Here is a 22,268-nt window from a genome sequence, read left to right on the forward strand (position 1 = left end):
TGTTCTTGAAAAGATGTTTGTTTGATGTTGGAATTTCTTTCAATAGTTACTATATCAGGTGTCAGGGAGCTTGAGATCTCTAATATAGACACTTCCTTTGCATTGCCCTTATCCCTACCACAGCTGCTTGAATGAGTGAAGGGTTCATTCCCTTGTACAGGTTTTGTTGTGCTGAGGATCTTTGCCGAACTATTGGTCAATAGACCTATGATTGGCGAAATGGGCAGAATATCTGGTTGTGAGTCGTGAATTGTTATGACTAGGTCCTCCAGCGCTGCAAGCAGTAATTTGTCACTTGTGTTAGGTTGATCCGTAGTACTTTGAGTTGTGTTGATGGATAGACAATCCCTGTCTCTTACGGACTTGTCTTTAGTAATTGTTGTGACAGTTTCCATTTTCCGTACCAGGTGTAAATCTTTTGATTTAGCTGTTTTCAAGTCTGGGCTTTTATTTGAACGTAAAACCGGTCTAGGAGTTGAATGATTACTTAGGTAAGCTTTGCCCAATGAGTCACGTTGGTTATTATTAATGGGACTGTCCCTTTTACTGCCTGATCGCTGGTTACTAGGCATGTTTAAGTTCAGTTCGCTAGTATTTAGTAGTGCGTTGCTTATTAGGCCTTCTGGCGTAATATCTGGGACTGTGCCTAAGGCTTGTGTTGCTGATAGATGTTTCTCTGTGTCAGCTCGTGCTGGGAGTTTGTGTGTGTTGCTGTCCCTGTGGACTTGAACTTGACATTGCATGGTGTGTTTCGTTGGGTTGTGGACTTCTTCCATGTGGATGTGGTTCGTCTCAGTCCCTTTTGACGTTGTGAGTGTGGGTAATTGGATTGATTGATCTCCTGATAAACCCTTTGTCTCCGCCGTTATGCTACAGATGTTCGGAGTCATCGGCTTCTGTAGGCCGGTTAGGCTCGCCGGCGTTGAGTAGATTACTGACATCGGATCTTTCATAAAAGTGAACTTCCCCGAAGGTTTCGCTGCTCCAAAGATCGAATAGATGGGGGGTATTAGACTAGGGGGTTGGTCAGGTGGCTGGATCTGCGCAGGCAAATTGGTCTTGGCCTTGGTCTTCTTCCTAATGTTCCTGGGAGGGTTTACTCTTGGCCTCCCTGATCTCATTTTACCCCACGGGTGGACCCGGGGGGATAACTTTGTTGTTCTTGAAGGTTAGGGCTGTTTTTCGTGTTTTCGCACTCTCTCCCCGCTGAGAGTGGTGGTGACTATGGCGGCAGGGGCGACGTTCAGGTTGCATGCAGGAGTGTTGTTATCACAGCGCTTCCTGTTGGGTCCAGCGCTCACACTACCTGCAGCCTGGAGCTACCGCGACTGATGAAACAGCAGTTGGTCGCATGCAGGAGTGTTGTTATCACAGCGCTTCCTGTTGTATCCAGTGCTCACACTACCTACAGCCTGCAGCCGCGGCGATTGGAAAAAAACAGCAGTTGGGATGTATGCAGGGGAGTATGTAGAAGTGTTGTTGTTACAGCGCTATCCCTTCGCATCCGTGGGTGTTCAGCGCTCACAATTCTTGTGGTCACTTGCCACTGGCCCACTCACACTTTGGGTCACACTCCGGGTCAAGGATGGATAAGATGGATAGGTTGCCTATGATGGTTCGATGGTTAACTAGGTGGTTAACTAGGTGGGTAGGTAAGTAGATGATAGCAAGAATCGCAACTGAGCTTGTTGTTGATGTTAGGTGTCCTGCAATTGCGGGCCGCTGTTGGTGCTCTGCTGGACAGCTGATGGGCCACTTATCTGCTTATCCTCTTGGCAGCAATTGGGGTGCAAACTCCCAGTGGCGTACTGCCCCTGGGCCTCACCCTCACCCCGAATCGCTGACCCCTGCCTGTCCACTGCACGGGGTGTTGCTGGATTATGCCGCTGGATTGCAGTCGCACCCCCAACTGGGCAGATTTAGGGACAGACTTGGGGGCAGACTTAGGGGCTGGGAAGCCAGGTCCTCACTCGCACCGCACTCAGCTGCGCCCAGCAGCACCCGCTCTCTCGCCGACCTGAACCCTGAGCCCTGAGCCCGAGGCCGAGTCCGGGCCCAGTAAGGGCGGGGCGGGCGGGCAATGCAGACAGGCGGGCGCGGGGCAGCAGCAGCCGAAAGCAGGGGTGGCGCGGTCGTTTCCCGTAGGTTCCCCTCCGTCGATCTCCTGTCTGTCGCTGATGCTGTAAGCGGCTGATCCTTACCGGCACGGTGAAAGATGCGGCAAAATGTTGTAATTTACCGGTTTGCAGTTTGCGGTTGGCGTCCTCTGTCCGTTGGGCGCTCCGCTCGGTTCTCTCGGTTCTCTCGCTCTCTCGCGCTGCAGCTGCAGCTCGCTGCTCACTACTGGCCTCTAGCGTCAAATTGCAGTCAGAACCTTGAACGTAGTGTGCAGACATGCTTTATGGGACATGGAGAGTGAGATCTTGCAGGACATCCTGGAAGATCTCAGAGCCATGCTGGCTGAAATGATACATGGTGGCCAGGACATGAAGAAGTATGTCTTGCTTGCTGCTGTGGAATCCACAGTTTATATTGACAAAGCTAGTAGTATCAGTGTCATGCTTATAAGGCACACCTGGATGAGAGAAACTGGGTTTTCAGGAGATGTTCAAGCGTCCCTGATGGACATGGTCTTTGATAGCTAGAAACTGTTTGGAGAGAAGGCTTAAATGATTTAAGGATAATCAAGCCACAGCATGATCTTTGTAACTCTGCTCTCCTTTTAAGCAGTTCCACCAACACTACAAAATATGCAGGGGTTCTTCTGAGGGGATAGCTTACATGAACTCTAGCCCTCTCAACTTGTCGAAACATCAGAGCCTGCCGAATTGGGATGACCAAGCCTGACCACACCAGTGAGGACAGTCCTCCCTTAATTCTTCTTCCACAGCTGCAGTAGCTGCAAAGGTGCTTTAACTTACCCTCAAAGGCCAATAATCAGTCAGTAGGCACCAACATACAACATTTGCTCCCCAGTTTGAGACCCTTCAAGACAGATAGGAGAGTCTTACAAATCTTTCACAGGGGCCATGCTCTACCATTCATTTCCTCCCTGCCCATCTTCTCCTCACATCAGAACGACTTTCAGAGGACCATTGTAGAATCTTGCTTCAAGAAACAAACCATTTTCTGGCCAAGGATGCCAGACTGGGGAGAGGAGATGGGTGCTATTCCTTGTACCAAAGAAAGATGGAGGCCTGAGGCCTATATTGGACCTCCAGGAATTAAAAATGCTTACCCTGTCTCACATTCTTTCTGCTTTGGACTCAGGAAACTGGAAGGTGTCTCTGCACTTGAGGATCGTGTATTTTCATGTAGGTCCCAGTAGGCTCAGCATCAGTGTTGCCTCTTCACTTGCATTCACATCTCAAAAGAGATGGCTAAGGAACTGCAGGGGTAGCTGGTAGATGCCAACCTGGCCTATCATCTGGAGCTCTCTCTGCAATATCCAGAGTTTATGGTTTTGCCAAATGCATCACTGATAGGTTCGAGGAGCCAGCTGGGAGTAGTGATTAGAAGCCTCTGGACCCCAGTGGAGGGCCAACTCCATATCAGCCTGCAGGAGCTTCAAGTGAAGTGTGTGGATCTCAAATCCTCCCTGCTATTTACAAAAGGCACCTCTTTTATGCCATGTGGTACTGGAACATGCAGGGCAAAGTGGGTTCCTGGATCTTGTGCCAGGAGTTTCTACATCTCAGGATGTGCTGGACCAGCAGAACATCCTTGAGGACATTAAATACCTAGCTGGGTCCGTGAATGCTGGAGTGGGCACACTAAGCAGGCGTCATTTGGCAGATCGTCTCCTCCTCAGTGTGGTGCAATACATTTTGCATCAGTGGGAACGTCCTGGATAGATTTATTTGCCAGGATCGAGAACGTACAAGCAAGTTTGCGTGCTTGAGTTGCCTCTAAGTTATTGGTAACAAGAGAACCCCAGTGCCACCTGGGACTCTGGGTAAGCCTATGCATGAAGAACAGTGGCCCCAAGAACATAGATATCACAATCAACTTACAAATACATCATATGATCAATTTATTCAATCATACGTAAAAAAACTTTAAAAACAATGTGATGGTGCAGTGGCTGTGTGGTGAGAAACAAGCTTTGGGCTCTCATACAAGTGGTACACACATGTTACAATACGTGATCAATAGTGTGTATCAAGTAAGAACAACATGGCCCATTTTATTCTTATGTACTTACAATCAAATTGTGTCCATAAAACTAGTCAAAAATGTTTTGATCCTTTAGACAGAGAGAAGGATCAGGACTCTAAGAATACATGAGCCCGAGAAAAATAAAGGATGGGCGCTAAGTTGTCAATAATTGCCAGAGCTCTCCTTTCAAGCAGTATTGTCTTCATTCCAGGAAGATCTCGCAGTACTCCTCTGGAAGCTCTTTTACATTCTAGTAACTGCCACTCTGCCCACGCACATTACCAGATTCCCTGGGCCACATCCGAACTACACTGGCATGTTTTGATGACTTTGGAAGTCTATACAATCCTTGCAGAGTTGTAGCTGGGTTTAGCCAGTTGGTGTCTTCACCAATCTTTGATTAGTGCCCACCTTGTATTTTTCTCGGGCTCATGTATTCTTAGAGTCCTGGTGATGATTCTTCTGTCATTAGCAATAATGTCACACAATTGTGGCAATCAACTGTACTAGTGTAGCTTTGTGGAGTAATGAAGCAGGGCTTTACTGAATAAAAAGTGCAAAAACAGTGAGCCACAACTACAACAAGAACCATCAACGTGAGGAGATTTTGGGTAATAAAGTTAGTGACTAGACCACCAGGACAACTCCTGAAGTTTTGTCTGACTAACTGCCTACTCACTCGAGAAAAAGTCCAAAACAGTATAATACTGTTAATGAAGATTTCAATCTCCAAGCAGAATCCATTATCAGGGGGCCTTCTTCAGGACATAGGATACTCATCACTTCTAAGTTGCACCGTGCAAGGGTATAAAAGGGGAAATTGGCCCTGAACACTTTGTCAATGAAAAAAGAGCAAACAGTGGGAAGTGATTTCCAATAGACCTACCAATGATTGGGCAAGTTCAGAAATTGAAGGAAAAAAATCCACACTGCCCCCTTGTAGGTGGTGAACGTAGGTAGGGACTTGCATGTAGCCAAAGAACCATATTGCGAGCAAGCAAAATTATGAAGTACTACCATACTTACCTTGGAATAATTGTATAACAGTTTAACATAAACAGCTGTGACCCACCCTCAGTCCTGAATATAGAAAAGGAAAGTGAGTTCAAGTATATATACACAATGTATGCTCAGGAGACTATTTAGAAGGAAAGGGGTTTCCTTTGGGAACTTACTGAGCAAAACGGCCATGTGCATACAAATTGGCCATCTGTCTCAATTAAAGAGGTTAAAGAGTCAGGAAAACAATTCATTGAAAGGGGGTGCCCCCAGTGGTGGAACGCGTGTGCAGCCGGACGATCAACCCTGTCAACATGGATCGCTGGCCATGTGTTCCCATTTTTGCACTACTGTACAGATGCAAATGACACTATTTGTTATTTTTAATGCAATATTCCACACAGCGATTTTTTTTACACATTTAATAGCTGTAACTGAAAACAATGAAATAGAAAATGTAGGGTAAACTATGAGGGGCAAATGATGAGCCTGTGTTTATTTGAAACTGGGTTTTTCTTTATTTTATCAGGGTGAGCCTGGAAGTTTGGGACCCATGGGTATGCCTGGACCATCCGTTCGCGGATCACCCGGACCTAAGGTAATGAACGCATGATATTTCAGACACAATCATTTGAAAGCTTTGCAGCCTTCCCAAGCTGAAGATGGAAGACCACAATTATGCAATCAATACTTTCAGGATGTAGTCATGAACAAAATGCAAGGTGTCATTGATCTGCTACTTTTATTTGCTAGAAAAAAGCTACGTTCCACACTTTATTTGCAAATAACTGCATTGACTATTTAGGCTAGCAACGTTTTGCTGTGCCCCACATAACCAAGGTAACATAACGGCCACTTGTTCATAATGTCTCATTCAGAACGATGAAAAACAGACGAGGTTGAAAGCATATCACCCCTGTGCTTCTTTTAAGCCAGTCTCACTTACCGTCAGTGCAAAAGACCATTTAAACTCCATATATATAAACAAAATACGTTTATTTTATTGGTGATATTTCAAAAGCAGTACCTTTGCTCCAAAAAATACCGAGCAAAGAAACATGATATGATACAGTAGCATACAAGTGCATTTCAATTGTGAACTAAAGATAAGTATCTGAAAATACAAATGGGATCAGAAACATGCCATCATAAAGGGTGGAGGTGAAGGGAAGGTCTGCAGTCTGGTATGGTAGAAAGATTCTGAAGAGGTGGGATTTATGGGCCCGATTCACAGAATGAATTTAAGACCTAATCCTAAACCTACTACTATTTTGGTATTCACAGAATGCATTTACTACTTTTGGCATTCACAGAATGAACTTACTACTTTTGGTATTCACAGAGGTTAGGATTTTGTCTTAAATTAGTCAAATTTAAGACAGATTTAAGACAAACTTAAGACAGACTTAAGACAAAATCCTAACTTAAGTCTGTCTCAAGTCTGTCTTAAGTTTGTCTTAAGTCTGTCTTAAGTTTGTCTTAAGACAAATTTAAGACAAAATCCTAACTTCTGTGAATACCAAAAGTAGTATGTGCATTCTGTGAATACCAAAATAGTAATAAGTTTAGGATTGAGTCTTAAGTTCATTCTGTGAATCGGGCCCTGAGAGCTTTCTTGAATTGAAAACACAAAACAAGAGGGGTGTTCCTACAGTGGCCGTATAATTCAATAACGTGTATACATCTCTAAGTAATCACAAGGGGCAGTGACAGAAGGTAAAGTGCAAACAAAGTTCATTTAGAAAAATATTTATTTATTCTTTTTTCAAAAAAAAATTTCTAGATATAAATTCATATAAATATTATTATTCAACAAAAAAACCTTTTTTAAATTAATAGGTAATACATAGATTAATTGAGAAATTTCATAAAGAGCACAAGACAGTCATAAAAACAACAGCAAATTAACAGGTCCCCTGAAAAGCAATCATGCACCACACCTCACTCACGTGCTAACAATCATTCTACATTCATACCACATACAAGAATGGAGAAGGAACTGGATTCCAAATAGCAAGATGACTATGCTAATATGGTCCAAGGGCACCAAGGTGTAATTGTTGGCCCTTGTAGCGGGTCCCGCTACAAGGGCCAACAATTACACCTATTAATTTAAAAAAGGTTTTTTTGTTGAATAATAATATTTATATGAATTTATATCTAGAAATTTTTTTTTGAAAAAAGAATAAATAAATATTTTTCTAAATGAACTTTGTTTGCACTTTACCTTCTGTCACTGCCCCTTGTGATTACTTAGAGATGTATACACGTTATTGAATTATACAGCCACTGTAGGAACACCCCTCTTGTTTTGTGTTTTCTTGCTCCCCTCGGTTCCAGGGCCATAAATTACTTTTTTGAGGGGGTCCCATTGCACATGTCTTTCTTGAATTGAAGCAATCAAGGAGCAGCTGTGATGGGCACGGGAAAGTGTTGGTGTGTGGGAGACTTTTTGTTTTCAGCCACTTAGTGTTGAAGCTACAAAACAAATTGATTTGAGATTCACGGTATTTAGATTAAGACATATTCAGGTTAAGACGAAGTCATTGCTCATACAAACAGCTCTAAATATGCCCTGCCTGGGAGATGTAGCCAGAGCAGTTTTCTGGAGGTAAATTATATCTGATCAATCAAGTTGTTCCTTAAAGGATGAATTAGATTGATACAGAGGACTCGGGAGGACCAGTGAGTAGAGAGCTGGCTCTGTCCATTTGTGATAGGAGAAGGACCTAGAACATGGATCAATCGCTTGTAGGAGGTAGAAGTAACCTACCTTTGTGCAGAAAGGTGGCTTGTGTTTTTTTCTTGGTATGATTCTTGAAGGACAGAGATGAGTCAATGAGGAAGCCCAGGGGTTTCAGAGGAGAATGAGAGACCGGAGGAGACTGGAGGATTCTGGGGCCACACTGTTGAGCCTCGTATGTGGGACCGAGAAGGGAAGATCTACATTGAGAGGTCTGTCCTAAATATGGTGGACCTGTGATGCATGGAAGGTGATGGCCCTGTGTCACCAATTAATATATGCAGGTAATGCAGCTAGGGGTACCATTGCCACACAATCACTAGTTCCTACCCGTATGGGGTGAGCGAGCAGACAGTTTGGTACAGCTCCCACTTTGCCAAACACTAATTGCGACCTAATAATACCTTAGCAGCAGCAGGCATTGCAGGGTCACCCAAAAGCAACCAAATAACAGGCAATAGCAAATTTTGTAAGCAGAGATGTAAACCAAATCCCACGTGAGCATGTGATTTGTACTGAAATGCCATAATGTCTAACAAATACAAGAAAGGAACTGAACAAATACTTAATATTAGAAAACGAGCAGCCCCTCACCAAATACGTTTCTCAGCTGAATGACTTGTGAGGGTAATACAACACACATTAACTTTAGATACCTCCCAATGCATTCTTGATGTTTTTTGTGTGTTGTGTAGTCAGCCTCGCCTGACAACGTTGAGTGAACTTTATATAGACAGTTGCACCTCCAAAATTCGGGTTAACACCTACCTCCATTACAAATTCTGTAAGTGCACCTTTATTAACTGTGTTCTCGCGTGGCCAATTTGCATGATATTTAAGGGAAAAGAGTTCCTAAATGAAACCTAAAGTGTGTCAACTATGATGTTGATTTGTCAACTGTTTAAAAAGAAGTTCTAAAGGGATTCCACATCTTCTCATTTTTTAATTTAATTTAGGCCATCTTATAGGTCTTGGGAATTTTTTATCTAGCCATTTTTGAGATACAAGCAAAAATGTAACTGTTTATTACTCATGTCCGTGTGCTGTACAGAAACAAATGTATAAGCTGGGGGACGTGAAACACATATCAGCACCTGAGAAGAGGGGTAGAAATTGTACTCAGCCTCTTTTGATTTAAAAGCCACCCACATTAGTCAATGGCAGGGTTTAATTCTTCTTGTCAGGGCATATCTGTAATTAGGATTAGTCTCTGTTATTTGGTATTATTTGGTCAGGCGCCTTGACGCCCACCTGGGCTTAGTTGCGCGTTAAAAATCGTTTTTCATTTCATTTCATTTCATTAGACCTCTTTTGTGGACCCACAAGTGCTGCACTCTATGTGTGTTGCTTAATGCAGCACACATAGAAGCTGCATTTTTTTCAATGATTATTTATGTGCGGGAATGTACACCTTCCTGCACATAAACAATCAATGGCATTTTGCTGTTTCTATGTGTGGAAGCAGCAAAAACGAGGAGAAACAAAGCTTTTCTCCGCGTTTTGCCTGTTCAAGATCAGGTTTTCCCTGGTCTTAATTTTGGCACTGCCTCCTATTTACGCCACCCTTGAAAATCGGGGGCAGCATCAAAATCAATGGATGTTGTGGTGAATTGCCCACTGCAACACCCATTGCCCTCCCCTTTCACACTAGGTGTAGCTTGAAAGGGTGCCTTATTTACAAAGCAGCGTTAATCCACGTTAAATGGCTTAACGCTGCCTTATAAATTAGGCAACGCCCTTATTGCCACCACAGCATCTGAAAAAGTGACATCGTGGTGGCATAGGGGCTTGAAAGTATGCTCCCAAATCCACAAGAAGGCAGTTGTGCTTGTTCACTCAAACAAATTCGAGGCAAGTATTTACGCCCAGTAAAATATAGTAAAAGCAATGTTCCAGCACAGTATCAAACCCTTCCTTGAACTTGTCGGACACACTGTCTATGCCCCTTTTCATTTACAAAGGCAATGCCCCTTAATAGGGCTAGTAAGTTGAAAAGATTTTAATTAAAAATGTAAAAATTTAAATTTCTCTTTGCTTTTCGTTGTCTTGCCCAGGTCTGCGATGCAACTCCTGGTAGTCACAGACAGGGAAAATCAATGGAGGAGACCAATCCCTAAATATGGCTGGGCTTTCGACACTGCAACCCAGAAGTGCTGTAAATGAGATGGGGGGGATTTCTAGTTTTGGGCCAAGGGTTTTGCCAAATTCTGAATGATACTCTCTCTAGTACAATGTTCCACATTGTCATCAAGCTGATAGGTTAAACTCTGTGAATATAAGTGAATATTTCAACATGAAAGAAAAAAGTGTGCCATACTAATGTCCATATGACTACTGTCTTGTAAAGAACAAGCATTTGAAGTGTGTCTCTGTCCTTTTCTGTATTTGTAGGGGGACATTGGACCTTCTGGACCACCAGGAGCTAACGGGGAACCCGGCAATTCAATAGTAGGCCCAAAGGTATGTGCATCACATGATATTGTTTTACACCAATAATCTCTTCTCATGGTGATGAACTTTCTTCTACACTTCACACTGATTAGGGAATAGCTGCCAAGGCTTTCATGAACAATATAGACAGATTAGACTGACTATAGCCCTCTGAACTCCATGATAGGACATTTAAGGAAAATAATAATAAAAGATTCCAGGCAAACCTCCAGTGTGAATTGCCTCTGAATATCTACAGCATCTGAACATTCAGGTGAAGTAGGGTTCGGACCATCATATTTTCCCAGGTCTAGATTCAACATCCCCTATGGTGTCCATCTGATTTTCTATTTTCAAAAGGTAATGTTTAAAGTTGTTTGCATAGACTTGTTTTTACATTATTATTCAGTTTAATATCATATGTCTACCTAGTAAATTATATTTGAATGTAATTATGTTTCTATTAGTTACAATTGTACATAGCACTGTTACCTCTTGAAGTCATGTGTATATGCTTTATACAAAAAGAAACAAAATATAAAGATCAAAAGCAATGTTGACATTGAAGGAGTAAAATGAGTAACTAAAAAGACAAATGTATGTTTCATGGTAGTTAGTAACCATATAGTAGAGGATCGGAGAAGGTAGTTAAACAAAAATAGAAACAATTGAACAAATTCCATAGAAAATGTTAGTTTATGGTTATAAACATACATGTTTTATTATGTTTCTGTATTGATAGGCTGAAGGGAAGCCCGGTTGTAGATTGACTCAAATGAGTTATTAAGATCCATTTATAGCTGTAATGTCCTCACACAGTCATTCCATAGATGAACTGTTATGTATATGAGGGATAACATCTTGAGAACTAATGTGTTACTGATAAATGTGAGATTCTATCTCTGTTAGTGTTACCGATATTGATTATTTTGTTGTGCTTTTAATTAAATGTTCAAATAAACACATATCCGGTCTCTTTACCCCTTTACCCCCATCCATTAATGAATTCCGCAGTCTTTTTCAGAGGCGGCTTCCTAAATAATGGTCTTTGAAGACTAAGCACTCAATGTGCTGGATCTCAAATAAATAAATGTCAATACACTTTGATCTAGATATGTGTTTTTATTTGGACTATGTGGAAAGGGTATTCGTGATTAATCCCTGTGGAAGCTCTTTTCGCTACATATACCCTGATTATATGTCGCGCAGGGATACCACACTGGTAAAAGACTACCCAGAATTACTAAGTCTGCAAATATGGCAATTCTAGGGTGTAATGTTACCACAGTATTCTGAGTTTCCCCTGAGGAATGGGGAATGGTTGTGGAAAATGGTGCTTGCACACTGATTCCGGCACATTTTCCCACACACATTTCACCAGGACTTCCTGGTGAAGTATGCACGAGGAAAGAAATTAGGATGTGCGGTGTTCCTGTACATTTTCTAAACCCGGTGCATCTGGTAAATACATTTCTGATTTCTTCTACCGCCTATTTAAAAGTTACCCTTTGCTAGTTCAGTATCAATTCATAATACATCTTTCCTGTTTCATACATTTGAGTTTCCATAAAACATTTTAAAGGGCACAGTAGGCAATACATTCCTGTACTAAAACTTTGCATGCACATCCTTTTTTCTGATTCCTCCCTATTGAGTTTCTGTAATTGTGTTTCTTTGTTTCGCAGAATGTGCATTTATAGTTTGAAAGTGGTCACTTCGCTGTTTAAGGCTAGAACCAAATTCCCAAGTGGAGTTAGCGGGCAGTATTTAGTCCAACTCACCTTGTTTTATATTTTGTATTACTGTGCTATGTTGGGCTCTAGTCTCTGAAAGTGGCCTTCTTGGAATACTCACTAGAGCACAGGTGGTAACTGGGGCTGTGATGTCAGTGTGAGGATTCCACATACATGACTGTTGATGATTCCCCAATAGCGAAACGCAAAGGGTGCAAAGAAGATAAGTCAGTCTTTTCACGTCCATGCCACAGTCACACCCTAGAGCCTTTCCAGTTAATTCTCAAGAAATAGGCCTGGATCCAGTGCCTACTGGATTCATAAATAAATTGAAGACCTTAAGATGAAATATTAAAGAAAATGTATTAAAACCTAAAGAGAAGATGAAACAAAATGCTGAAGCTTATCGAATTCCATCTCATGTACAGGCCAAGAGACAAAGTGTGGATTTTTATACGATTCCCTCTCTCTTATCAGTCTTCAAATAAGTTCATGAGCTTTCAGGGCTCAGCTCCAGTTGCAAATTTCTCAGCTCAATAACTCCACAATAGAGACAGGCTGTGACCTTCTCAGAGCACAATATCTGACTGAAAACACTTCTTTTATTCAGCGAACATATGCAGGTTTGAGGCCATCTGAGAAACTCAGATGGGCACTTTCATACTACAAAGATTTAGTGAGGGGTTAGAAGGAGGGATTGGCTACCAAAAACATAATTGCTCTGTTTTAATAAATACTATAAAAATGTTGCAATATATTTGAATACTTTTTTGATAACCACTTTCATTGCCACTGTATTGTTTCTTTTTGGAGTTACATGTATTGATAAAATCTGCATCAGAAAAGGGCCTTCATTTTTAGGTCAAGCGTAAGCGTACGGCCTCTTGTATACTTTAGTATCCATATATCTCTGTGGGCCAAGTGCCATTCCTTGCTTCTCATTTGTTTGTTTCTGTGACCTTTAAAAATCCTTGCTGACTATTGGCCAGTCCTGCCTCTTTGTCCCTCCTGTTTCCTCCAAGGAGCAGGGACTTAGTACAATATCATTACACTTTGTACTGTTCATCTTTTTGTGATGTTGTGTAGCATTTTAGAATCCAAGCGTAATTTACAGATTCATGACCTTATATAGGTATAATTCTCATTGCCCTTAAATAGACATGGAAATCATACCCATATTTAGACATAACCAAACCAGTCCAAATACAGGCATGGCTACTTCTACTAGTTCCAAACAGACATAACGATTTCTTGGAAAACTCGGCTTCAGCAGTCAGGGACATCCCCTTACTTGAATATTGATTTGTCCTAGAAATCATGGCGTTTTCAAAGAACTACCATTCCTTTGGGGTTCTTTGGTGACGTTATTATGTCTGACTTTACGTCAAACAAGGCACCTTCAAGGCATAAATATGCCTACACTTGCCCTAGCGAACACACAGTGGTTCGGAGCAGCTCGACTATCTACTTGCCCGACGCAGCTCGCTACAGCAAGTGCCGAAGGAAGCCGATCCTCCAGCTGACGCACTGACAGAGAGGCTGCCTTTCTCTCACTGAGAATCCAGCTCTAGGTTTTCCAAGCTCCCCTCGCGGGGTGTTGGGAAATCAAGTCCCGAGACAGAGATACTAGACCTCCTTCATTCTAAAACAAAGGTACGGAGCTGATTAGACCCTAAGAGAATCTTGGTTAGATTCTTGGCAAAGAAAAACTAAACTTATGCTACACCTCACTTACTTCTTCCCTGGTACTAGACTTAGGTTAGGTACATTCGGGTAGGCGTATTTTAGAAGCACCTGTTGGGTATGTTTTTAGCCTTTGTTATTTATGTATATATTTATCTATGGTCTAGGAACCATACAATGCTTTTACAGTATTACTTTATAATACTCGTCTTACTGTACGCATTATTCTTTGCAACCAGTATTACAATTGTAGCAGTTCACTTTACTAGCATGAGAAAGAAGACTGTTCAATAAACCCTTTCATTGAAAACTCTTGTCTCTATTTCTCTGCACCTCTGATGAAACGAAGCATGCACGATTGACTGTAAAAAATATCTATCTATTGTTTCCACAACTCCGAAGATCAGTTTTATTCTTGGGGAAACAAAGTTGTCATGTTTATGCGGTTGTCAGAAACGAATTCCTTCTTGTGTATTCGAGAAAGTTTCTAGTGACCTCTGAGCTAGCTGGCACTCACAATTAAGTCTACTATATTCAATAGAGACCTAGTCGACCTAAGTCCTACATCAAATCTATAGGATATATTATTTTAATGCGCAGAGCCTATTGGGAATATAGGAACTATACTACAGTGCGGGGGACTATCTTATTATGTTTTGAACCTCTTGTTACACTGCGGGTGCTCAAATGTAACTGCTTACATTTTATTGCAGCATTCACATCTTGTCCTTCCTGTCTGAAGCCAGCAGCACCCAACAATGCTTTCTAGCTACTGCAGCTCTAAATCATGTAAAAAGTTAAACCAAAACTTAAACACAGCTTGAAATGATACTTTAATATGCATGCTGCTTGTATTTTTTCCTCCCCTCCAGGACTGGTGCTTGGCTGCTGGCTGAGCAGTTGGAAGTTTTTTTCCTTATCAGCGCTGAGGCCAAAATGTTTCCTTCTGGAAAAATGTCCCCTTTAAAATGTGCATTTGAATGTATTACATTAAATAAAAGCAGAACAAGAAAACAGGGCCAGCACAAGGGCTCTGTGATCTATCACACTGGATATTGACTTCAGAGGGGCAATGTTTCTGAGTTTATTTTACTTTTGAAAGCACTTAACACATTTCTGGCCTCCTGCAATTTCCAGACAATAAGAATGTCACGATTACTCCGGTGATTGATGTTCTGGCTGGAGAAATCAGAGTTGTCATGTGGGAGAAGTTTTAACTCATTGCAAGGTAGCCAGAGGGTTAATAGAGCAGCTGTGAAGAAAGTGTACCATGCAGATTACAAAGTGCATGAAATGTAAATAGGACAATGGGTTACTGCTCTTCTGTTACTTACAGTTTATAACTTAAAATCCTAACAGAAAATTTAATTTATAACTATCATCAAAGAACTGCATGCACTGCAAAGTAAAGATTAGAGGAGATATTCAAGTTGCAAAAGGGGTTCATCTGGATGGAAATTGATTATTTTTATTTAAGAGAACCCCCAACAATGGTGTTCTATTTTCAATTCTGAGTTTGTGATTCTGGGGCCCAAGCACTCTTTAGCAATGCTGCCTACCAATATGCATGACTTGTGAATCCTACACCCTGTAGTCTTCTGTATTATGTAACATTTCCTTTACACTAATTTATAAACGTATGAGTGATTGTCGCTGTGTAATTTGTGTGTGATGCAAATTGCTACGACATACTACACTGGTCTGTGTGGCACTTTATAACTAATTAAATGCATCTGAACATTAGTGGTTATGGAGCTTTAAGGGACACTGTTAAAGGGTGGTGGTGAGGGACTCCGCATCACTCAGCCTTACCTCAACATCACCTGAGCACCATTTCAGCATCAACACAGCACCACCTCCTCATCAGTGCACCGCCAGGGGAGCACAAACTCAGCATCAGCGCAGCACCACCTTAACATAAGCACTGCACAGCACTATTTCAGGATCAATGCACCACCACCAAAGCAGCCCCACCCAGTGCACCACTACCTCAGCACAGCACCAACTCAACATCACTCAGCACCACCTGATCACCAGCTCAGCACCAGCTCAGCATCAGCACAGCACATCAGCCTCAACACAACACCTCAGCCTCAACACAATACCGCCTCCTCATAAGTGAGCCACCACCATTGCAGCACCACCTCAGCATCAGTGCAGCACCAGAGCAGCACCATCTCCTCATTAGCACAGCACCACCTGAACACCACCACCTCAGCATCAGCACAGTCCCATCTCATCATCATCACAGCACTACCTCCGCATCGGAGCAGCACCATCTCAGCGTCAACACAGTACAACCTCCTCAGTGCACCACCAACTCAGCACCAGCGCAGCACCACATCAACATCAGCACAGCACCAACTCAGCATTAGCACAGCACAATATCTGCATCAGTGCACCACTACCAGCACAGCAACACCTCAGCAGCAACTCAGGACCCATGCAGCACCACTTCAGCATCAGCACAGCACCAATTCAGCATCATTCTGCACCTCCTCCGCACCAGCGCAGCACCACCACCTTAGCATACGTCAACACCACTCATCATCACTCAGCACCACACAGAATCACTCAGCACCACCTCAATATCACTCAGCACCATCTCCTCATCAGTGCACCACCAACTCAGCATTGGCGCAGCACCACCTCTGCATTTACATAGTACCATATCCACATCAGTGCACCACCACTTCAGCACAAGACCACATCAGCATCACTTAGCACCAACTGAGCACCAGCTCAGCACCACCCAAGCACCAGTGTAGCAGCACCACCTCAGCATGACTCAGCACCCCCTCAGTACCAGCGCAGCACCACCTCAGCATTAGCACATCACAATCTCTGAGTCAGTGCATCACCACTAGCTCAGCACCAAAGCAACCCCACCTTAGCAGCAACTCAGCACCACTTCAACATCAGCACAGCATTACCTCAGCACAGCACCAACTCATCAACCAGCACCACCTGAGAACCAGCTCAGCACCACCTCAGACCCAGCGCAGCACCAGCACCTCAGCCGCACTCAGCACCACCTCAGCCCGACTCAGCACCACCTCTGCATCATTCAGCACCACCTCATCATCACCTCAGCATCACCTCCTCATCAGTTCACCACCAACTCAGCATCAGCGCAGCACCACCAAAACACAACATAAACAGCACAGCACCATTTCGGTATCAGTGTACCACCACCACCTCAGCAGCAACTCAGCATCCATGCAGCACCACATCAGCATCAGCAAAGCATCACTTCAACACAGCGCCACGTCAGCACCAGCGCTGCACCGCCACCTCAGCATGACTCAGTGCCACAGCGTCACTCAGCACCACCTCAGCATCACTCAGCACCACCTCAGTAACATTCAGTACCACCTCCACACCAGCTCACAACTACCTCAGCATCACTTAGTACTACCTGAGTTTAATTCAGCATCACCTGAGCATCACATCTGTAGCAGCATGCCATCACCTCAGCACCACTTCAGCATTACTCAGCCCCACCTCAGTGTGCCCTCAGAATCTGGCATCTGTTGATTCTCTCCTAGTGTCTGTCTGCTGCTCGTTTTTGTAATTCAGGTACTATTTCTCAATCTCCACCCTCCTATTGTTTATGTCCGTGCATAACAAATAAAAGTTATACCAAAGAAGCATTACAACAGGCTGGAGGAGGTTGCCAGCATTGTAAGGACAAAGAAAACTAGACGAAATTTTTTGATAATTCTTTTTTTTAAAGAGTCATTCAATTGTACACGATGTCATATTTAAACTCCACTACATAACCCTCCACAACACAAAATACCATTCCACATACTTACACTCCATTACACACAGTCTCACACCACATAATTCCAATACACTCAAAAATACATAATTACAATGCTCATATTACAACTGCACACATTACCACATAATTCCACTACACAAATCCACATCACACAATTTCACACCACACAATTCCACAACGAACAAGTCCAATTCAACTCATATAATTGGTACGCACCACATACATCCACTCCAATCCATAACACATAGGTAAGAGACATTTACAATGCCAATAGCTCCAACTCTTTCCTTTTTTTTAAACTCATAGATCTGATGCTTAGCTCCTACCTATTTGTTCTTTTCCATCACCACAAACGCAAAGCTATACACAAAGTTCCATACCACAAAATTCAGCTCCACACATTTCTAACCCACACCAAATAATTTAACACCAAACCACATAATACAACACAATGACTCAGCACCACATACATCCAATCCACACCACACAATTCTACATTGTGCCGCAAAATTCAACTGCACACCAAATAATTAAACTGTACAAGTTACCACTCTCCACAATCTCACTACACATAATGCCACTACACTGAATGCCACAAAATCGCTATCCATATATTTCCACAGCACACCATGCCACATAATGCCACATAATGCCACTACACAAATCCACTCCACAACACACAACTAACTAATCCTATCCAACCCACATAGTTCCACTACTCACCACTTACATACACTCCATATCACATAAGTAAAATATATTGCCATTTACAATGCCAATAGCTTCAACACAAACAAATGTGAGACCGATTTACAATGCTCGTTTATAAAGCCTTCAATATATAGGGGTCTATTAGAATGGCGGTCGGAAAATCACTCCGACCGCCATGGTAGCAGGAAAACCCCACCCGCTAGTACCGCAGGAAAATCGCTGGTCCAATTAGTATGCTCCGCAGTCGAAATCCGACCCCGGCGGTCGGATTCTGGCAGTTAACATTGAGGCAGGTGCTGCTGCCAGCAGCACTGCCGCAATGTCCAAAAAAGCATATCCTGCATGTCCCTGCACTGTGTGGCAGGCACTGAACAGTGCCTGGTACAGGGGCATGGTACCCCCTAGTGCACCCACACCAACACATTGGGGGTACGCAATGAAACCCCAGAGACATTCTCCGCATGCCTTTCCATGGCGGTTCCACCACCGCGGAAGGCTGGCTACCGCCGGCATCATAATCGTGCAGGCGGTGCTTGGCCCTGATCTGCCACAACTGTAGCAGGCCAGCTCAGCACGCCAGGCAAGCGGACGGACTGCAACTGGCGGAAAAGTGGCGGGCGGAAAATCACACTGCTGCAGTCACGACCGCAATGCTAATCGGACCGGCGGTTTTCAGGGTTTCGGTGGCGGGCGGAAGTCCGCCGCCGGTGCAGTGGTTGCTACCGGCCATCCGCCTGCCATCCTAATGCACCCCATAGTGTGGATTTTTTCTGTGTTTTACTGTGGCAGAAAGACATTTTGAAACTCACTAATCATAAATATAATCCTGAAGTCTCACAGAACTGATCATTGCCCCATCCCAACATCCTCAAGTAGTGCCTGCGAGATCCATAGGTTACAGTCAGAGGGTTTAGGGGATCTAAGTTTGAGCCGTATTTGGTGCTAGCATTTCAAAAATGTATCATGGTGCTCAATACGTGCCCTAGCTTTGAGTACTCTTGGGATACACATGCAAGATTGCACCAATAACTGCTAATGCAAAGACATCTATTGTAATGTTGGTTTCCTCCCTCAGACAGTAGCTCCCTCTCTCCTGAAGGGTTTGCAAGCTTGGGTTTTCCCCGTTCGATTATATTTTTTAATCTCATTTTGATTCTGAGGTGGAGGGGATCAAGTAATTCTAGTGGCAACAGCAACTGCAGCATAACCCTTTCAAATGTTTTACTCAAGGGTGTATTGTGAACTAGTAGATCCAAACATTAGGCATTTTTTTTCTTATAAATCTGCCCCATTCCTCAAAACTACAAACCATATCAAAGACTGGAAATCCATATAGGGTATCAACAAAATCAAGCATGGTATCAGGGGAATTTTCCCTCATGTTTTGGAAGCTGTAAGAATGGATCCTTTAGGACTTCCTGGTGGTATCTGGCCCATATTTGCTGGTTATATTCCTTATCCGTATGCAAGAATGTCCCAGAACTAAGATATTTGTTAGCTGAATTAATAACTATATCTAGATGATTTCAGCAATATGTGCTACAGATGATAGCCACCTGCTCCAGTGCAGACAAGCAATCCACAGACTGCTAATATGATTATGGGCAAAGCACTCACAAAGTGAGATGAGATCCCGTTTTGGGTTGCTTACAAAACGAATCAATTGGAAATGATCTGTCCTCACACATCATCCAAAGATAAGCTTGAAATGTTAACTATGTGTGTTTCTCTTGATGTGCTACGACCCACAGAGAATTTTACTACATGGCAAACTATAATTGCAAGTGTATTTATACTTCTACGCATCCACAGCATAGGCTGTCATTGATCATTGGAAACCTTCGTCTTTATTTGGCTACCCAGCAGATTTGAATGTTCTGCAACAATCATCATACTTTCTTGGCAGGGTGCACCCACCATCCTGCCCAAGCACCTGGGGAGTCTGGTAGGGCTCACCTGTCAGGACCAACTATTGAAAGAGTCTTTGCTTAATTCTAAAGCCTAATCTTCAAAAGCATTTTTAGTACATAAAGTAGTACACAAGTAGTGCTTCTCTACCTACTGACAAATGTTATTCACTAACTGGGATAATTCATAAAAGAGCCAATTCACACAGACATCTTTAAGTATGTGAAGTATGACTCATGTAGTACTAGTTCACATACTAACCAAATGCAATTCACTAAGTTGCAAGCTGAGAATTTGCCTGTTCTGTACCACAGACACATAATGACACACAACAAAAATATATGTGACATGTGATCTGCAACCTCTTACAGTAAGTACATTGAGAAGCTGTTGGAGCACACAGTATGGGCCTTTCTTATGTGCTTCCAATAATACTGTTTGGCGGTGTGATTGATTTTCCTCAAGCGATGGCTGTTTCCCTATTCGTTTCACTTCATAGTTCTACATAGCATAGGCGGAGATTTCCACCTAAGTTTAGTAGAAATGTTTTAGGTGGTGTGCACATAAAATGTTCCCAGAAAATTACTGGTGGTAATGTTATGGTTATTTTTTCAATTGTTTGTGCTCGCACCCTTCAAGAGAGGGCATGGGGTAATGTACTACTACTACTTTGTAGTGTATTTGTGCTGTGTGGTACATATGGCATTCACCCATACATTGTTATTCTCCATTGTGGTGTTTGATATAATTTGTTTATTAACAAGATCCCAGTCATGCTCTGCTATTATTCTACCATCAGCATCTGGATTTTTCAATTCGGCTCCAACAGCTTAGATTATTCTTGGAGAGCAATGGCCCTTGATGAAGGTTAGGTAAAATCAAAAAATGAATATAGACTGAAATCAATATTTATTGCTGCTCTCCAGCCGGACAGAAGAATTTAATAAATGGCAATTTTAAGCCTCAAGAGAAGCAAAAATAAAGTGGGACACAGTCCTGCATCCAAAACATTAAAGTGAACAAAAATACCAGAGAAAACAAACAATCAGGCAAGGCACGCGGCGTGTTTGCAAATGTGAAAGATAAAACATGCGAGATAAAGAACACAACCGATACACGTTGCATGAAAATACGTTTGTAGACCCGGTGTCAAGCAAGTCGATGACGTTTTGATCCATTTTAAAAGGATAATGGGATCATCATCAGGAAAGAAATAGATGGATGCCTGAAAGACATATAGCCATGAGCGGTGCGTGGCAGGGATTCTCGAGCTGTGCGAGGTCAGGATAGGGTCGGGTGAAGCACTGTGGCCTTCAAGCTGGTCGCTCGAGAGATCCGAATGTTTCCGGTGGTATGCATCAAGGAGTTTAAGGAAGACCATGCAGTGGTAGCCTAGGATGGCTCAATGACCATTACGGGATTAGGAATTGCCAGGGGCCGGTAGGCTTGAGGGAACTTGTATGAGGGCAGGTGAATTGGATAGCGCGTTGGTGTTATTGGAGGCGGCTCGATGATCTGTGATCAAATTTCGCGGGACGCTGGCCGAGGGCATGGGATCCGGAAGTGAACAGCTATGATCTGCGCGGTGCTCAATGACTGGATGGACAGCAGCAATATAGTATTGATTTCAGTCCATACTCATTGTTTGCTTTTACCTAACCTTCATCAAGAGCCATTGTTCTCCAAAATTATCATTACCCAAGGTCCTTGTATACCACATAGGGTCCCCTTGTTTTGTTTAAAATAAATACCAACAGCTTAGATTGACATAGTTGTTCAAGTGGTGCCCTTATGGCTTTAGGATTAAGAAGAGGTAGTACCTCTTCAATTTCACCTGACACCTCCTAGAGGAATTTCTTCAGTAACTCCCTTCTGGTCCATGTAGCTGTACTTTTAACTCTTACTATGGGTTGTGTATAGTGGCCTGTTAAAAATGTTCTACTTTATTCATCCTTCCTATATTATTAAACACAGTACTGTCTGAGTTAGAACTATTACTACAACTTTATGTTTTTTAAAAACGATTTCTTCAATCAAAGGATATTGATTTGATTTGATTTCAGATTTGTAAAGTGCATAGCTACCCTGGGGCGTCCCAGCGCTGACAATCAACCTG

The 22,268-nt window shown here is 42.8% G+C and overlaps 1 protein-coding gene across 1 annotated transcript in view; it reads left to right on the forward strand.

Moving 5' to 3' along the window:
• Positions 1–22,268, forward strand: part of COL28A1 (collagen type XXVIII alpha 1 chain) — a 689,953-nt gene that overhangs the window by 432,408 nt on the left and 235,277 nt on the right. Inside the window, exons 22-23 of the mRNA XM_086941924.1 lie at positions 5,687–5,755; positions 10,292–10,360. Of these exons, the coding sequence (XP_086798050.1) occupies positions 5,687–5,755; positions 10,292–10,360 (138 nt within the window). The remainder of the gene's footprint in view (positions 1–5,686; positions 5,756–10,291; positions 10,361–22,268) is intronic.

The sequence above is a fragment of the Lissotriton vulgaris genome, chromosome 10 (genome assembly GCF_964263255.1).
Source record: "Lissotriton vulgaris chromosome 10, aLisVul1.2, whole genome shotgun sequence".
In the NCBI taxonomy this organism is placed as follows: Eukaryota; Metazoa; Chordata; class Amphibia; order Caudata; family Salamandridae; genus Lissotriton; species Lissotriton vulgaris.